Genomic DNA, 16,011 nt, shown 5'->3' with positions numbered 1-16,011 from the left:
GACCCGGTGTACTTACAAGCCTAGGGGCCGAGTTGCTACTCTGATATCTTGGGGTGCTTTTGATATTTTGATATTTATTTTTCTAACTAGAATGTACTGAACACATAGTTAAGGAGAAATGCTTAATAACCGACATCAAACACGTCATGTGCATCAAAAATCACAGAAACATACATAACATGCACCCTCCAAAAGCCGAACCCCGATCCTTCTCTCATTCCCAATGCTCAAGTGCATGACTTTAGATATGATGTAAAAGAAAAACAAAACATGAGGCCATCCACACCATTTGATATTTAATGTAGGATTTAGGACGAAAGGTACTTGAGAACAGCTTCCTTCTCTTCAACAGGAAGCATGCTCAGAACCTGCTGGACACCCTTCAATCCACCGTCCTTATTACCGATAAGTAATTGCGCAACATCTGCAGCAACGGATTCGGTCTTGAGGGATTCAATCTTAGTCTGAATGAGCTTCTTGTTCTCCTCATACCACAAGGCCACACGTTGGTCATCACTCTCCAATTCGTCATCAAGTATTCCAGTCCAGGTGCGCAGGGTGTGAAGGTGAATCGAGCGAGCAGATTCAGTAGAAGAGATGTTTCCGGCTGGTGCGGCTGGGATGGCACCACTGCTGGCGTCGCGGGGTGCGGGAGATGGTGCCGCAGCAACCATGCGCTTAAGGATAAGTTCCTCACTGAGACGGCGACGCACACGCCAGTAGAAGAATCGACGTGCGTTCTTCCAGGTGAGCGGCCTGCGAATAGTGTTCTTGGCCTCCATGCGGCCAGCACGATCATGAAGATCAGCAAACTGCAGAGCAATCTGCAAATAGACGGGCAGAAGTTGCTCCTCGCGAGCAGCCATCTTGGTCTTGATCTCCGACAACTGCTCCTTACTGAGCGACGGGTCCTCAAGAGAACGTCGGAGCTCACCATAAGTAGCATCCAGGCGAGCCATGGTATCCAACTGCTTGTCACGGCGGTACTTAATGTTAACAATACCCTCGGGCTCAAGGACACCACCGCGAGCTTCCTCATCCGCGTACATCTCCATCTGGTCTGGATTAATTGTAGGATCAATGACGACCCACGAACCACCACGGAGTTCACCGAAGGGCGGGATGTAGACGAAGATGGGCTGCTCATACTTGACCAAAGCATCGACGATGTACGAACCATACTTCAGAACCTCATTGTACATGTCGCGCTGTCCACCCGAGAAACCTCTCCAGTTGGCCAGGATCATTACAGGAAGCTGTTCACCGTTGTTGAAGTCACGAAGGGCTTGGGCTGTCTTGAAGGCAGAGTTAGGGTACCACACTCCACCGGCTTCGGTGCTGATCATCTCCATCGAGTCTGGGTTGGCCGGGTCGGCTGGAGTAACGTTCTCCACCGAGCGAGTCTCAACAGCGATGACACCCATAGGGATACCACCCAGTCGCGCGCGGCCAACAACAACGGTACGAGCCCAACCGCCAAGAGCTTCTTCGAAAGACCCTGCGTCAAACAAGCCAGAAAGGAAGCCCTCCTCATCCTCTTTACCGGCAATGAGCCAGCGAGGGTCATAGGCCTGCTTGGAAGGAGGATGGTACTCGATGTCACGATCCCAGTTGTCCGACCAAGGGCGGATCGGATTGGGTGACCCCTTCCTGTCAGGAACGAAGGACATCCATTCAACGATCTTCTGCACACCTTCAAAGTCATCATTAGCAGTCATGTGCGAAACTCCGTTCCTGTACATAATCTGCGTTCCACCAAGCTGGAGGTTAGATGTGTAGACCTCTCTGCCCAGCAGTTTGTTAATGGCCGGAGCACCCGTGAGGATAATTGGCTGGCCCTCAACCTGGATAGCTCTTTGGCCGAGACGGACGAGATAGGCACCGATACCGACCGAACGGCAAGTGACCAGAGTAATCGTGAAGATGTCTTCATAAGCCTTGGAGGTGGCACCTGCAATCAGACCAGAGCCCTTAAGACATTCAACACCTAGGCCGTCCTTGGCACCGATGATAGTGGTGATCTTGTGTCGCTCTTCACCTTCATCGTTGATCAGCTCAGTGATAACCTCCTTCTTCTGGCTCGCGTCGAACTTCTTCTTAACCTCGGGAGTAAGGTAGAGGTACTTGAACCCAGCCTCAGGTCTCTCGGGATCATTCCAAGCAACAGAGAAGTACGGGATCAGCTCATCAGCCATTCCGATACGAGCACCCGAGTTGGCAGAAAGGTAGATACGAGGAATGCCAAGCTTTCTGGCCAGCTCGGTACACTTGTGGAAGAACTTGTCCTCCTGTGGACCAAACGATCCAATTTGGAATGTGATGTCGTTGGCAACGATGATGAATCGCCGTCCACGAGGATATTCAGGAGTGCGGGCAGTCACAAGCCAACCCACCATACCGTGCGTGTTCGTACCAGGGCCTCTCGAAATTTCCACCAGATTGTCAGTGTCATCCAGCACAAGTTCGGTGTAGTCGATGCATTCGCCAACGGGAGGGCGCTGCTCCGCCAATGATGGCACCTTAGCGATGGCTTTGGTCCAGCTATTCTGGAAGGCTTGCCGGAAGAGCTCTGGGAAATCGTACACATATTGAGTGCCCATCAGATGAGCCTTGTACCGCTTAGGCTGGAGCCACTCCTTGGTGGGGTATGGCGTGGAGACAGGGCGCAAATGCATGGATCCGAGCTTGTTGGTACCACCAATGCTATGGAAGACCCATTCGCCCTTTTCGGACTTCTTCTCAATGTAGAGTTCCACCTGGATAATGAAACCATAGGTGTTGGTGATGATCACACGCAGAGGGTACGGGGCTCCGGTGGTGGGGTCAGTGCACAGGATACGGATCTCAGCACCAGTAACGCGAAGTCGCCAGAGGCGACGGCCGAAACGATCCAGGAAGCCAGCCAAGGCCTCCTCAACGTCCTTCGGCTGTAGGTTGAACACAGGAGAGAAGTTGATGAAGATGTGGTTCAGATCAGAGTTGTTGTTGCCGATGATTTCGAGAGCATCCAAGATATCGTTCATCAACCGGTCAGCCTCGGAGATCAGATACTCAGCCGTAGGGATATCGTCACGAAGGCGGCCCGGACGCACCACCGCACGCACAAAGTACCGCTTGTCCAACGCCTTGTCACTCTCCGGACCCTTGCCAATCGCCTGATAGACGTGGATGTTACGGTTTTCGGTGAAGACTGGCTTGATCTTGAACTTGGACAACCGGCCGAGTTCCAGCTGGAACGCCAGGGCAGGCTCGCTATGACGGATGCTCTCATCCTCCTCGTAAGTAGGTCCTCGGAAGGTATAGTAGCCTGGGTAGATGCCATTCTTGCCACAGATAAAAGTCACACGGCGGATGCGACGAGCAAGCAACTCATCCTTGACATCAGCCAGAAGTTCATTGATCTGAGATACAATCTGTGTGTCGTCAAGGTCTTCAACATCACGGACAGCAATATTGCAAACACCAGTCAACTCGCTGTCGCTTTCAATTCGAGGAGCCGGTCGACGCTTGCCCTCCAGCGTGGCAAGAAGGCCATTATCAGAAGGCTTCTTTGCCTTTGAGCCAGCCCGAGGGAAGACCTCCAAGGCTCTAGGCAGGTATTCCTCGGCATCCTCCAAGTACTGGACTGGGAGAAGGACACCCTTTCTGGTAGGCTCGTTGCTTCCATCATTGACCAGGTATGACATGTCACTGATGGAGTTCAGCCTGCGGAAGGGGTTGCTCTCCGTTGTTGGGGTGCTTGGAGTCGACGGGTGTGTCGACGTGACACCGCCAAACTCAGGCTGTCCGAGCTTATCAAGCGTGAAGTCCCACGAAAGCAGTGGCGGCTCGCCGGAAGAGTGATACTGAATGCCTTTTAAGGTGTATGCACGGTAGGCACGGCGAACATAAACCTCGAGAGCAGCCAGTGTGACCCAGGCATCTTGATGCACGAAGAAACGAGGCAGCACATCGAAAACAGTGTACTTCGAATCAACGACCTCCTTCAGCACGCCGAAATCGGGTTCGCGATGGTCCCAACCGGTCTCACCGTAACGCGACTCAACAACCGAGGAACGTAAAATTAGTTCCATTTGCGAGAGGCGTTCCTCCAGAGAGGGAAGAGCGCACTGGATAAGAACTTCACGTGCCTTCAGAGTGACCTTAGCGGCAGATCGGGATTCAAGTTCTGTGAGTTTCTGGAGAACCGGCTTGAAATGCTTGCTGACGTTGCCGACGCCAGGTTGGTTGGGACGGTACATTGCCAGAATGGCAAGGATCAGGTTATTCTTGGCACCAATGCGACTATGAGAGAGTACAGTCTGAACAACGCTGAGAATATCATCCTTGTGCTCGTCTCTGAGTTTCAGGATAGCATCTTCGTCACGAGTGTTGCGACCAGAGAATAACTTCTCCACTTCGTAGTACTGCTCCAAAAGTCCAATGAAGACATTGAATTCGTTGGTCTTTAGCCCATCGATATACTTGTTGATGACTTGCTCCAGAGGCAAGAGAGTTGTTCTCAAGATTTCAGCGTCCGCGGGATTGAGGTTTTCTTCGACAAATCGACTAATAGTCTTCTGAAGCTGCTTGGCCGGGAATTCAGTCTTACGGGCGCGTGCACGATCGACAACATTTTGAAGCTGAGTGTCTAGTCTCTGAGGCATACGAGAGTGCAGAGCAGAAGATTGAGCATTCCACTCTCCATAGGGAAGCTCAGGATCCCGAAGAACTTCCACAAGCTCCTTGAGCGTGGTACTCATGATTACTTGGTTATCAAATCCTCGCAGAATGTTCTCCAGGATGCTATGGAGTAGGAAAAACCTCTGAGGAGGCTTGTTACCCACAACCTGTGGGGGACCAAGATCCGGCAGCTGCCCGGTGAAAGGTTGGGCATGCTTGACCCGGGAAGGATCATCCAAGGCGAGAATACCGAGGATATCACCTGCCTCCAAAGTAGCACCGGGCTGTTTGATCAACTGGACAATTCCGTCTTCTTGAGCGATCAAAGGCATGTACATCTTCATCACCTCGACTTCAGCGAAGGCCTGGCCAGCCCGGACGTGTTCGCCATTCTCCACAGTGAACTTGACGAGCTTGCCGGGGGAGGGCGTGCGGAGCTGTGTTGGGTCGTTCTCTTGCTCTAGCAGGCAGGTCTTGCCGTCAACACTGAGGCGTGTTGCGGCCGCTTCCTCCTTCCAGTAGACGTTGTGGCTGCGACCGTTGAGGAGGACCAACAAGCCACCGTCGGCCAGCGCACGGACGCCGACGGAGCACTTAGATCCATTGATGAACAGGTGGTAGCTGTCCAAGCTTGCTCTAGTAGCGGTGAACTTATAGCGCAGACCTTCGTAAATGAAATCAACAGGGAAAACGGTCTTCAAGACGTCCTTCGAGGGCACTTGACCCTTCTCGAGACCCTTCCGATACTCCTCCACACCTGCTTCGCTGGCCTGGTGTGCCTTTGTAACCGCACCACACAACACGGCAACAATGGGATCAGGGCGTTCAGCAGTGAGTTTGTTGGTGATCAGCTGATCCAGCCATCCAGTTGTGATTGTGTTCTCCTCGAATGCAGGGGTTTCAAGTAGCTTAATCAAGTACTCGACAGTCGTCCGGAAGTCACCACGGATACTCAATTCCTTCAAGGCGACAACCATGTGTTTCCGTGAAGCGGAACGATTCTCGCCATAGGCGAAGATGTGACCGAACTGACTGTCTGAGAAACTGTGAATACCTCCGGCTGTACCGACAGAGAAGTAACCCCAAACATTGGACGAACTGCGGAAGTTCAGTTCGTGCATGGTACCACTGGAAGGCTTGAAGCCCTCGCCTGGATCTTCGGAGGTGATACGGCAAGCAGTGGTATGTCCCTTGGGTTGCGGGCGACGCTGCGTCTTGTAGCTTTCTTCGTTGGAGAAATCGAAGTCAATCTCGGAAGATGTGTTCGGGTCCACACCATAGAGCAAGCGAATGTCGCGAATCCGGTGCAGGGGAATACCCATAGCAATCTGGAGTTGAGCAGCTGGCAAGTTGACCCCCGAGACCATTTCAGTTGTAGGGTGCTCGACCTGGAGACGAGGGTTCAGCTCCAAGAAGTAGAACTTGTCATCTGCATGTGAGTACAGGTATTCCACAGTACCTGCCGACACGTAACCAACCAGCTTTCCCAGACTGACAGCCGCACGCTCCATTGCTTGGAATGTTGCGGGCTTGGCGATTGTTACGGGGGCCTCTTCAATGATCTTCTGGTGTCGCCGTTGGACCGAGCAATCTCTGCCGAACAAGGAGATATTGTTGCCATACTGATCAGCCAGCAGCTGAACTTCCAAGTGGCGGGCATTCCCAGCAAGCTTCATGATGAAAATCGGGGATCCGGGGATTTCATTCGCGGCGGCATTATACAAGTTGACGAAATCTTCTTCACCTTCAACCTTACGAATGCCCTTTCCTCCTCCACCTTCGGAAGCCTTAATCATCACAGGGAAACCAATCTCCTTGGCTTTCTGCAGACCTTCCTCCGGTGAGAAGGTGCAACCGCGGTTGTAAACATTATCTTCAACAGTGACAATGCCCTTGTCATCAATTTTCACGTCGTCGACACCAGTTCCAGACCACGGGATGCAAGGAACACCAGCGTGTTGGGCGACAATTGTGGACGAAATCTTGTCACCCAGTGAGCGCATGGCGGAGGCCGGTGGTCCAATGAAAATGATCTTCTTGGGAGAAGCAGCGAGCGACTCAGGTAGGCGAGGGTTTTCAGAAGCATGACCCCATCCAGCCCACACGGCGTGGACGTCCATTCGTTCGGCAACATCAACGATCAGCTCAACGTTCGCATAGTTGTTGTTATTTGTGCCCCCCGGAACCTAAGAAATCCGTTGTCAGCGTAAACATCGCAAGATTAGCTTTCAACCATTCCATACCTCAACATATTGGTCCGCCATACGGATATAGTCTGCATTTGCCCGCAAATCTTCTGGTGTTGCCATCACCGTAAACTGAATCGCACGTTCATTGCCGAATGTTTCGTAGGCCCATTTCCGGACCGAACGGATTTCTTTCACAGCTGCGATACCATTGTTGGCAATCAAAACCTGTACAAAACAATCTTATTAGCTTCGGCTATTTCCTACCGATTCACTTCCTAGGCCACCGTCGGATGTGCTCACCGAAGTAATCACTGAATGACCGCCATGCTTGGCCACAAAGTCTTTTACACTGCTCGGTGCTGCAGCTTCGAGGTGGTTACCACCGATAAAATGTGAGGGAAGGTTGTGTTGGGCTGTCGAGGTTCCGTTGGTGAGGGCCATGGTGAAATCAGTGAATTATAGATTATACAACTCCCATGCGAGATATCCAGGTAAAATGTCCAGAAGAGTAGAGGTATGATCGAAGTAGAGCTCAGGACGTGATCAGCGAGGAGGAAAGAGGACTGTAGAATTGCCTGGATCGTAGTGGTACACGAGCTGAGTAGGGGAGATTAGAATATGATAACGTAAGAAAAGACCCTCTCTGGAGAAGCAGATCAGCCTCCACACGGCGTCAGAGGAAAGAAGTCGTCAGAAGAAAGAGGGGGCCGTAATAAAAGTAATACGAGAGGGGTCCCCTAGCTGTGAGGTGAGAATGTAATGTCAGCAATCAACTCGGAGAGCGAAGAGCGAGAAGTATCGGCAATATGAAAAAAACGAGGGCATGGGTGGAAATGGATAAGATGGACGGCCTGGGGCGGGAAACGTCGCAAACGGCAAGTGGCAGTTCTGGGAACCGCGCAGGGAACCAGGTACGGAACGGTAACTTCAAGGTACTACGTATCCATGTACCGTAGGTATGTACTCCGTATCTCTGTACCGAGTGTAGGAGGGAGGCTAGATCTTACCGCTAATTACCACCTCAACAAATATAGTAAGGGATTGAATAAAGAAGACAAAGGTGAAAAGAGGTCCGGAGTATAAGGAGAAAGCAGGACAGGAGGGGAGAGAGAAGGGTTATATCCAATCCCGTCCTTATTTATTTTTTTTATGTTATTTTTCATTTTTCTTTTCTTTTCTATTCTCAATGTCTAGTTGTCGAGAACCACTAGTCAAGAAGGGGTTAAGATCAAGAAACCTGAGTAGGGGGAAAAAAAGATCTGTGGGTCAGCGCCAACTTGGGAACGACACCCCAACTTCTTCCCAATGCGCTTGTTGGGCCCCATGACGTTTACTTCCCACCACTTTTTCTCCTTCATCAACATTCTCTGCAATCCAATCAGCTGCCCCAAGTCCACGGCGGAACTGGCGATGATTAGGTGCCAGCCAAGTTTGAGGACTCCATTCCAGACCCGATGCCAATCAACGTATCGTGATTACTCTTGCCCTTATCTTAGTGTGCATCCGTGATATATAGTTTGGGGTGTCCGCTCTCACAACGATCACCGCCTTATGACAGTAACCCCAAGAAGATCCTGCAAAAAAGTAAAAAAAAACTAAGAAAATAAAAAAAAAAAGAGATTCGCGAAAAGAGAGAGAGAGAGAGAGAGAGAGAGATACAAATTCATTGAGATATCTCCAGTCTCGGAGCCATGAATCAGCCAGGCAAGAAAACCTGTAAAAGGTCCATACTAAACATTCAATGCGACGAACATGGGGTCTCGGCACTTGCTGGATGCCACTTGTACGTACTCCGTATGTCGCATTGGTCACCAGATCTGAGTCCAAGCCCCTAGTGATCTAGAATACTAACACGGAGTATGTTGGTCTATATTGGTCTACCCCTATAGCTCTATATCTGTGCTGTGGATGACAGTACATGCCTTGGTACCAATATAACTTCCAACGATCCCATATATTTGTTAAAATAAGATAAAGAAACCCCTGGGCGAGCCAAGGGAAAAACAAATGGCGAGGACAAGACTAGAATCAACCTGATGAACAACGTGACTATATCGACTTGTGAATTTTGCCCTATGAATACCTATCCCGACACGCCTCAGTGATCAATACAAGGAGAAGAAAATGTCGTAGCGCGAGACTTGTCATGTATTCAAATGACAAGAGCGAAAAAAATGAAACCAATGGAATGCAAGAGAAGAGAAGAGAGAGAAAAAGATAGTCTCCTAAAAAACAAGGAAAACAATTCAACCTACATGCGGCGCGGGACCATATTTGCTGACGTGGAGCTCCTTCCAAGTGAAAGAGTTAAAAAAACTATACCGAGTATATACTCCGTAGTAGGACTAGACAATCAATGCCATCCGAACCAGGCCAAGAACTTTTCAGACTTGGACAGAAGCTAACCATATTTGGACAGTGTTGACGTCTGAACCCAATCCCGACCAATCTCGGGGTTTTGTCCCGTTGGGACCGAAACGATCGCCCTCATCAAACCCTTCCGCTAGTTCTTCATATTTGCCCAATACATATTATCCGGGGCTTGTCTTCCGAATACCGACGGGGCCCGACAGTTCGGTCTTCGGAGCCTCTATCGCTTACACTTCTATCACTTCTTCCGGTACTTTTACATAATTTGAGAATCGAGGATCAGAATATTCGAGAGAAGGGTTCACCAATAGCGATGACGTATGTCAATTTCTAGAAAAGACCGGTGTAACTGTACCTACGATACCTGGGCTCTTCTCCGTGAGTGACGGGCTTATTCCGAACTCCACGTGATGCAGATAGACTTATAAAACCGGGCACATTTGTGGTACTACCCCTAGTCAGGTAACCAAAATGGAACACATCAATTGTCAAGCCGTCACCGCGTTGCAACTGCCAACGCCATACCAAATATATGACTTGTCATCGCACTTAAACTCCGGTATATGATTATCTCGTGGATCCGGCCTGTTCTTGTTGGTCATTACTTTTTCACCACACAGCCCTATGTCCGCGACCTTCTATATTCCATAATAAAATAACAAAAGAAGGATGGGGGAGACGGTGCAGCTACAGCCTCGTGTTAGGTGAAAGTTGCGACAAACTACCATGCTTACAGGACCATCTCATCAAACTATAACTGGGTATTGTCTAACGCCTAGGGCAACACAGTAACAACACAGAAGAAATATACAGCCAAAAGAAAAAATAATGCTGAGTCACAGCTTGGACGCCGATGGGGCTCCCTGTAGGGAAAACCCCCGGCTGTTAATCGAAGCGCCATCAGACCGGATACACTGCCAAACTCCGCCTTTCACCGAGACTGACTGTACAGGTTATGATGACCAAAATGTGGTATAATCGCAGCAGTAATGTCCAGGGGAATCCTTGAATCTATGAACAACTGGCCCAAAAAACAAGTCCTCTCGTTGTACCCAACCCCTTGTGGGAGCTTGCAATGTTGCAAAAAGGGTAGTGATTAGGAAATAAAAAGATGATAAAAGGGACAAGGAAAGATAGAAAAGATATTGCAGTCTGAATGGTAAACTGAAATGTATCAAGCGCGCGTACAAGCCGTGAAATCGTGACGCCCTTCGGAGTTGCCATAATGTGTATCAAAGGGTAAGCAATGGAAGGAGGAGGTGGAAAATTCACATGAAACTTAGAAAGTTTCGCCCAAATCGGTGGTGGTCTTAGTCTTCGAACTGGGTGGCCCCATGTGACCCTCCCGCCGATCAAGTCCCGTACTAGTGCGAAGGCTTCGAGGTGCAGGGATGGAGGGGATTCCGCTTGGTGTGCGCTTCTTGAGCCCATTGGGGGTGGAAAACGAAGGAAGACGAGTCTCGCGGGCCTCACTGATCTTTGCCCGCATAGACATGTGCAGGGAGAGATCTTCATCTTCGTCAATATGAGACATGCCATTTATGGGTACATTTTGTCCCGCCGGGTTGCTAAGTGATGATCGCGGCCGCCGACTTTCAGTGGTTGGATTTGTCGAGTAATGTCCCAATGGCGTTTTGGTCCGACTCTGACGACTTTCAGGCCGAGTCGAAGGTGCAATACTAGGGTGTGTGCTGTGGCTGAACGAACTGGAGTAGCTCGTGCGGCTGCTCGGCCGACTGTTAAACGATGGTCGACTGGTTGAGACATATGATGAGACACCGTCGCCGTGAAGTGAGGAACTGAAGCTGCTGCCACTCAATCGTTTACGAGGTTCCCTGCGAACAGTAATCGTGGAAGCAACAGGACTCTCACTAACTATGGACCCGGAGCGAGAAGAGACCCGAGACGGGGAGTCAGAGGGTGCCGGGAGTTTGGATTTGGCCGACTGAACCCTTTCTTCCAGTTTCTGCATTTTGCCAATCAGACCACGAATTTGATACAAAGATCCCGACTTGGGCATCCCAGATGACCGAGTGCTGTTGTTATTGTTGGTAGATTTGGATAGACTCGGACTGGATCTGGCGAAACCTGGGCTGGGCCTGGAGAGACTGGGGCTAGGCTTGGAAAGACCGGGACTAGGCTTGGAGAGACCGGGGCTGGGCTTGGATAGGCTCGCGCGGGAAGTAGCCGATGAAGTCGAGCGGCCATTACTATGTGCTGAGGACGCTGCGCGAGAGTGTGCGTGGGAGAGTTTCTGGGTCCTGGATCCGTGCAAAGATCGAGAGTTGTATGATTCGGAGCCAGAAGCCTTCTGCCGAGGGAAGCCATGCAAAGATCGAGAGCTATATGACTCGGAACCAGAAGCTTTCTGTCGAGGAAACCCAGGAGTCGCATTGATGGACTTGCGCATACTGGTGGACGACTCGGATATTGGCGGCGACGGCGGGGTTGCAGTCGCCGCTATTAATGACGTCTTCATTGGTGTAGTAAAAATAGGAGATGATACAGTCGATGGTCCTGGAGAACGGTCGAATATTTCTGGAGTCTGTGGTGTTGATGGTGTGCGATGCAAGGGAGCTGGCTTCCTTCGTCGACCACCGTGTGATTCCGCATTCCGGAGTTTCTCTTGTATAATCTCGGTTTCGACCTTCAGCTCTGATAGCTCAGTACGAAGGTGCTGATTCTCAATTCGCAGATTCTCTCGTTCTTGTTCTCCAATTTTGATCTCCTCCTCTAGCAATACGCTTCTCTCAATCGCCATGTTGTATTTCGACTCCAAATCCTCCAGGGATGAAGTCGTATGACGGGCCTGGCGTTCATAGTCATCGTTCGCGACTTCGATATCACGTAATTTTAACTGTAAAGTCCGATTGGCATCTCGTAGTGTTGTTATTTCCTTCTGCAGGGTATTCTGAGCGGTGTTGGCTTCTGATTTGGATTGCTTGTACTTGGTCTATAAAAGAGCGGCGGGTTAGCACTCTAACAGCCATTTTAGAGGGTCTTGAATGAGGCAGTATATCGGCTTACCTTCCACTCGTCAACCTCATATCTCAAGTTGTCCACCTTCTCTTTCAACTGACGCTCGCGCTTTTCAGATGCCTCAATGTCCTTCTCCAGCTCCGCTTCCAATTCACGGCTGGAGGACTGAAAGTCGGCCAACTCAGCTTCTAGCTGTTCATACTGTTTTTTATAGTGTGCGAGCTCATCCCGGCTCGAGCTAGTCCCGTTGGGTCGAGAGGAGGTGGAATCATCGGCCGATGGCATTATATCCGCGCCGGCAGCTGACGCCGGGGAAGGAGGCGCACGTTCCAGCGAACCACGTCAGAATATGCCGCTGCTGAAGGAATACACACTCAACCAAGTCGTTGAATGGTATTGAATATTTCACAAACCCCAGCCCGAGATCATTCACAGGAGCCAGCGTCAGCAACTGGGTGTCCGGTCGTAATAGTCGTGGAGGGGCCGAGGCGGTGTCGCGATAGTCGGGTTGCGACAACGACGTTCGGGCGGGAAAGGAAATAGAAGTAGAAGTAGTAGAGAGAAAAAAACAAAAGAAAGAGAAAAGAGGAAAAAAGGGCCACTGAGACTGTTTCAGTCTCAGTAACTTGACTTACCTGTAAGCGTCCCTCACAGAGGGGCAAGAGGGTAGAGGGTCGTGGGCAATGTTTTGGGGGGGAAATGAAGTAGAGGTGGTGATGCTATCCAGATGAGTGGGCAGCAGATGCTGGGCCGTGTCCACGGGACAACAGTACGGGCCCATACGGGAGAATCATAACAACCAATACCACTAAACTAGATTTGGCCTAGCACTATAACAATTCGATTCCACCGCCTGCGGCTGTGCGTCTTCCGATGATGATCTGTGAGTGACGGACACTCTGGGGCAATCGAATGCCTCTGGCTTGTCTGGGGCCTGTTTGGAGATAGAGCGATTTCTACTTGGATTGTGCTTGGGTGAGTTTCTTCATCTCTCGTCCCATCCCCATCATTCGGACTAGCCCGGGTTCTACCTCTCTCAGTCCCTGCTGCCTTGAACTTCCCCCCCCTTACCAATAATCTATTGTCCTCTTGGAGATCCGCCTCCCCGCTGTCTCCAAAGAACGTTCGCTATGTCCACGCACGATTCAGCTCCCGGTTCACTTCATATACTATGGATTGCTTCCACGCACTTATTTAGTTCAAGCCTCCGATGTGCTTCATGATGCCCCGTTTTTCTTTTCCTCAGCTGAAAGCCTCATTGTCGCTTTAAAGACCTTGCCGACAATGCTGACACTTCGTTTCAGACCTCCTCTATCCTACAGAGATCCACACGGTTGGTTATCATGGCAGACCCCACCGATCTGAACCTCGACGCTCCCAGCGATCTTCAAGATATTCCAGAGATGTCAATGCAACTCCTTCCACCCCCCGAAGGAACATTTCCTGACAAGTGAGTCTACTCGTTGATCGTCTATTTGGCTTGGCGGCGGAAATCCCCGCATTGGCATGATTGTGGAGTTGTATACTTATGCTGTGTGACATATGAAGGGCATCTCTTCTTGCAGCAGTGCAGGCACACGGAAAAGCGCACGGGTACAATGTTGTAGTCAAGTCTTCCAGTACTCCCACCGAAAAGAAACCTGGACGGACCGCGAAGGTATGGCTCAGATGCGATCGGGGCGGACACTACCGTCCGCGCAACGGCCTCACCGAGGAGACGAGGAAACGGCGGCGAACGTCGCGGTTGATGGATTGTCCATTTATGCTAGTCGCAGCTGGAACTCCTGGTATTTGGACGCTGACCGTTCTAAACCCGACACATAATCACGGCCCAGTTGTCGAGAAGCCCCGGCAAGTTCCTCATCACAAGGTTCGAAAGGGCCAAGTCGCGGCGGCACCGTATGATTGGCCGCATGACGCGACTTTAACACCATATACAACTGCGTTAGTTATTATTGATATGCAAAAGGATTGTATGCACTCTCATCCCTCTAGATCCTCTTATGGATATTGCTCTCTAACGAAACATATCACAGTCTGCTCGCCAGGTGGTTATATGGAATATCAAGGCTATGATATATCAGCTGCCCATGCACTTATTCCTAAGCTACAACATCTCCTGAATGCGTTCCGAGCGTCTGGGTTTCCAGTCTATCATACACGTGAAGGTATGGTAGTCACGTACAGCCCCCAAATTTGTGTGTTCCAGTAGCTTATCTTTTTAGGTCACCGACCCGATCTCTCCACTCTCTCAAGTCGGGAGGCGTACCGGTCACGGAATAACGCTTCCGGGCTTGGGATTGGGTCCCAGGGCCCATTAGGTCGTCTCTTGATCCGGGGTGAGGTTGGCCACGACACTGTCGATGAACTGTATCCGATTCCCGGGGAGCCAGTCATCGATAAGCCCGGTCGCGGGGCATTTGCTCACACTGACTTCGAGCTTCTTCTTCGGAATAAAGGCATCAAGAACCTGGTAATTGCAGGAGTGACGACTGATGTCTGTGTCTCTACCACTATGCGCGAGGCGAATGATCGAGGGTTCGACTGCGTAATCTTAGAAGACGGTACGGCGGCCAGTGAGCCTTCTCTCCATGTGAGCACGATTGAATCGGTCAAAATGGAAGGTGGAATCTTTGGGGCGATAGCCAAAGTCGATGACATAGTGCACGCTGTGGAAAACTTCAAGAATAGCACCGTGAAGAAGTTGGCTCCTCAGATGACAGTTTGACAGTTGGTTTGGTTAGGCGTTGTGATGTATTTTTGAGCGTTTCCTTTTCCCGTTTTTCAAGCCATGGGGTTTATCTTGCGGATACTTTTATTTGATCTACATGTTAGCGACACGGTCGAGATTAAATCTCACTTGAACCATTCGAACGCGGGTCTAGACTGTTGAAAAACCGACGAATGAACACGGTTTATGCATGGCTTCTGTGAAGTAAGAATAAACCCACTGGCATGTCAGACTAGCACGCAACTAGCACTGATCGCAGTGTCTAAAGTTTCTGCTAAGAGCTTACTTCATTACTAGTATTACTGGTATTTACTATTACCATGGATATCTTAGGGGTCTTACTAACCCAGTATAGAAAGCGCAGCATGTGATCCGCAAGTAAACAGGATCTTTTAACCCTAAGTTCACCTCGATCTAAATCTGTTCCTTGTCGGGACTATAGATACATTTACTCGGAATAAACATCCCACTGCTCCGGTGAGATTAAAACTTACTTCACTGTGACTAGTATATATATATATTGTGGTGCTAATACTCAAGCCTCTCAAAATTCCAACGTGACGCCAAGCGTGGGCACGCATCCTACTTGGTAGATAAATTAACACCCTTTCTCCCAGAGACAGTATCCATGTTTTCTAATACGAACTCAATTCCAAACTCAGACGACATGCGAACCTAGGCAAGCAAGTATAGTTCTACAGTTTTCGCACCTGTAGTAGCTATTTTTACATACACGCAAATCGCTCTTTAGCGGACGAGTTGACACGGTAGCCAATATGACCAACTTCTGGCATGAGTGTAACTCAACTGCCTAGTGAGATTGTTGGGCATGCGGTTCTACCAGTAATAGAATAGGTAGATCTATTAGGTTCCAGTCTATCGAATCAACTTTGAGTGAGTACCATGGAGGACGGTAGGCCATTGACACTCGGCCGAATGTATAGCATGGGGCGTTGCTGATTATATATATAATGTCAGAGGAATGACCAAGATCTCACCAAACGTCCACGCCCACACTTTACGTTCTGCCATCCTGGAACGAATCACTGCGCATTAACTGACCCTGTCCATAACTCTGGA

The 16,011-nt window shown here is 50.0% G+C and overlaps 3 protein-coding genes across 3 annotated transcripts; 1 reads left to right on the top strand and 2 right to left on the bottom strand.

Annotated features, from left to right (window-relative positions):
- Positions 1-57: 57 nt before the first annotated feature.
- BDV37DRAFT_240655 (acetyl-CoA carboxylase ACC1) lies at positions 58-7,926 on the bottom strand. The gene is made up of 3 exons (XM_032081096.1): positions 7,152-7,926; positions 6,906-7,076; positions 58-6,848 (listed from the first exon to the last, which is right to left on the bottom strand). The coding sequence occupies exons 1-3, from the start codon at positions 7,290-7,292 to the stop codon at positions 309-311; spliced, it is 6,852 nt and encodes a 2,283-aa protein (XP_031944960.1). The 5' UTR covers positions 7,293-7,926; the 3' UTR covers positions 58-308.
- Positions 7,927-10,500: 2,574 nt separating this feature from the next.
- On the bottom strand, positions 10,501-12,485 carry nde1 (nuclear distribution protein NudE; the record flags this gene model as incomplete). Its single annotated transcript, XM_032086410.1, has 2 exons — positions 10,501-12,174; positions 12,249-12,485. The coding sequence occupies 2 exons, from the start codon at positions 12,483-12,485 to the stop codon at positions 10,501-10,503; spliced, it is 1,911 nt and encodes a 636-aa protein (XP_031944959.1).
- A 1,058-nt stretch (positions 12,486-13,543) lies between these two features.
- Positions 13,544-14,928, top strand: BDV37DRAFT_279808 (cysteine hydrolase family protein; the record flags this gene model as incomplete). The annotated part of the gene is made up of 4 exons (XM_032086409.1): positions 13,544-13,650; positions 13,749-14,173; positions 14,237-14,368; positions 14,426-14,928. The coding sequence occupies 4 exons, from the start codon at positions 13,544-13,546 to the stop codon at positions 14,926-14,928; spliced, it is 1,167 nt and encodes a 388-aa protein (XP_031944958.1).
- Between the last annotated feature and the right edge of the window lie 1,083 nt (positions 14,929-16,011).

The sequence above is a fragment of the Aspergillus pseudonomiae genome (genome assembly GCF_009193645.1).
Source record: "Aspergillus pseudonomiae strain CBS 119388 unplaced genomic scaffold BDV37scaffold_10, whole genome shotgun sequence".
Lineage (NCBI taxonomy): Eukaryota > Fungi > Ascomycota > Eurotiomycetes > Eurotiales > Aspergillaceae > Aspergillus > Aspergillus pseudonomiae.
The sequence above is the reverse complement of the archived record's forward strand: the minus strand, read 5'-3'. Positions and strand labels throughout refer to the sequence as shown.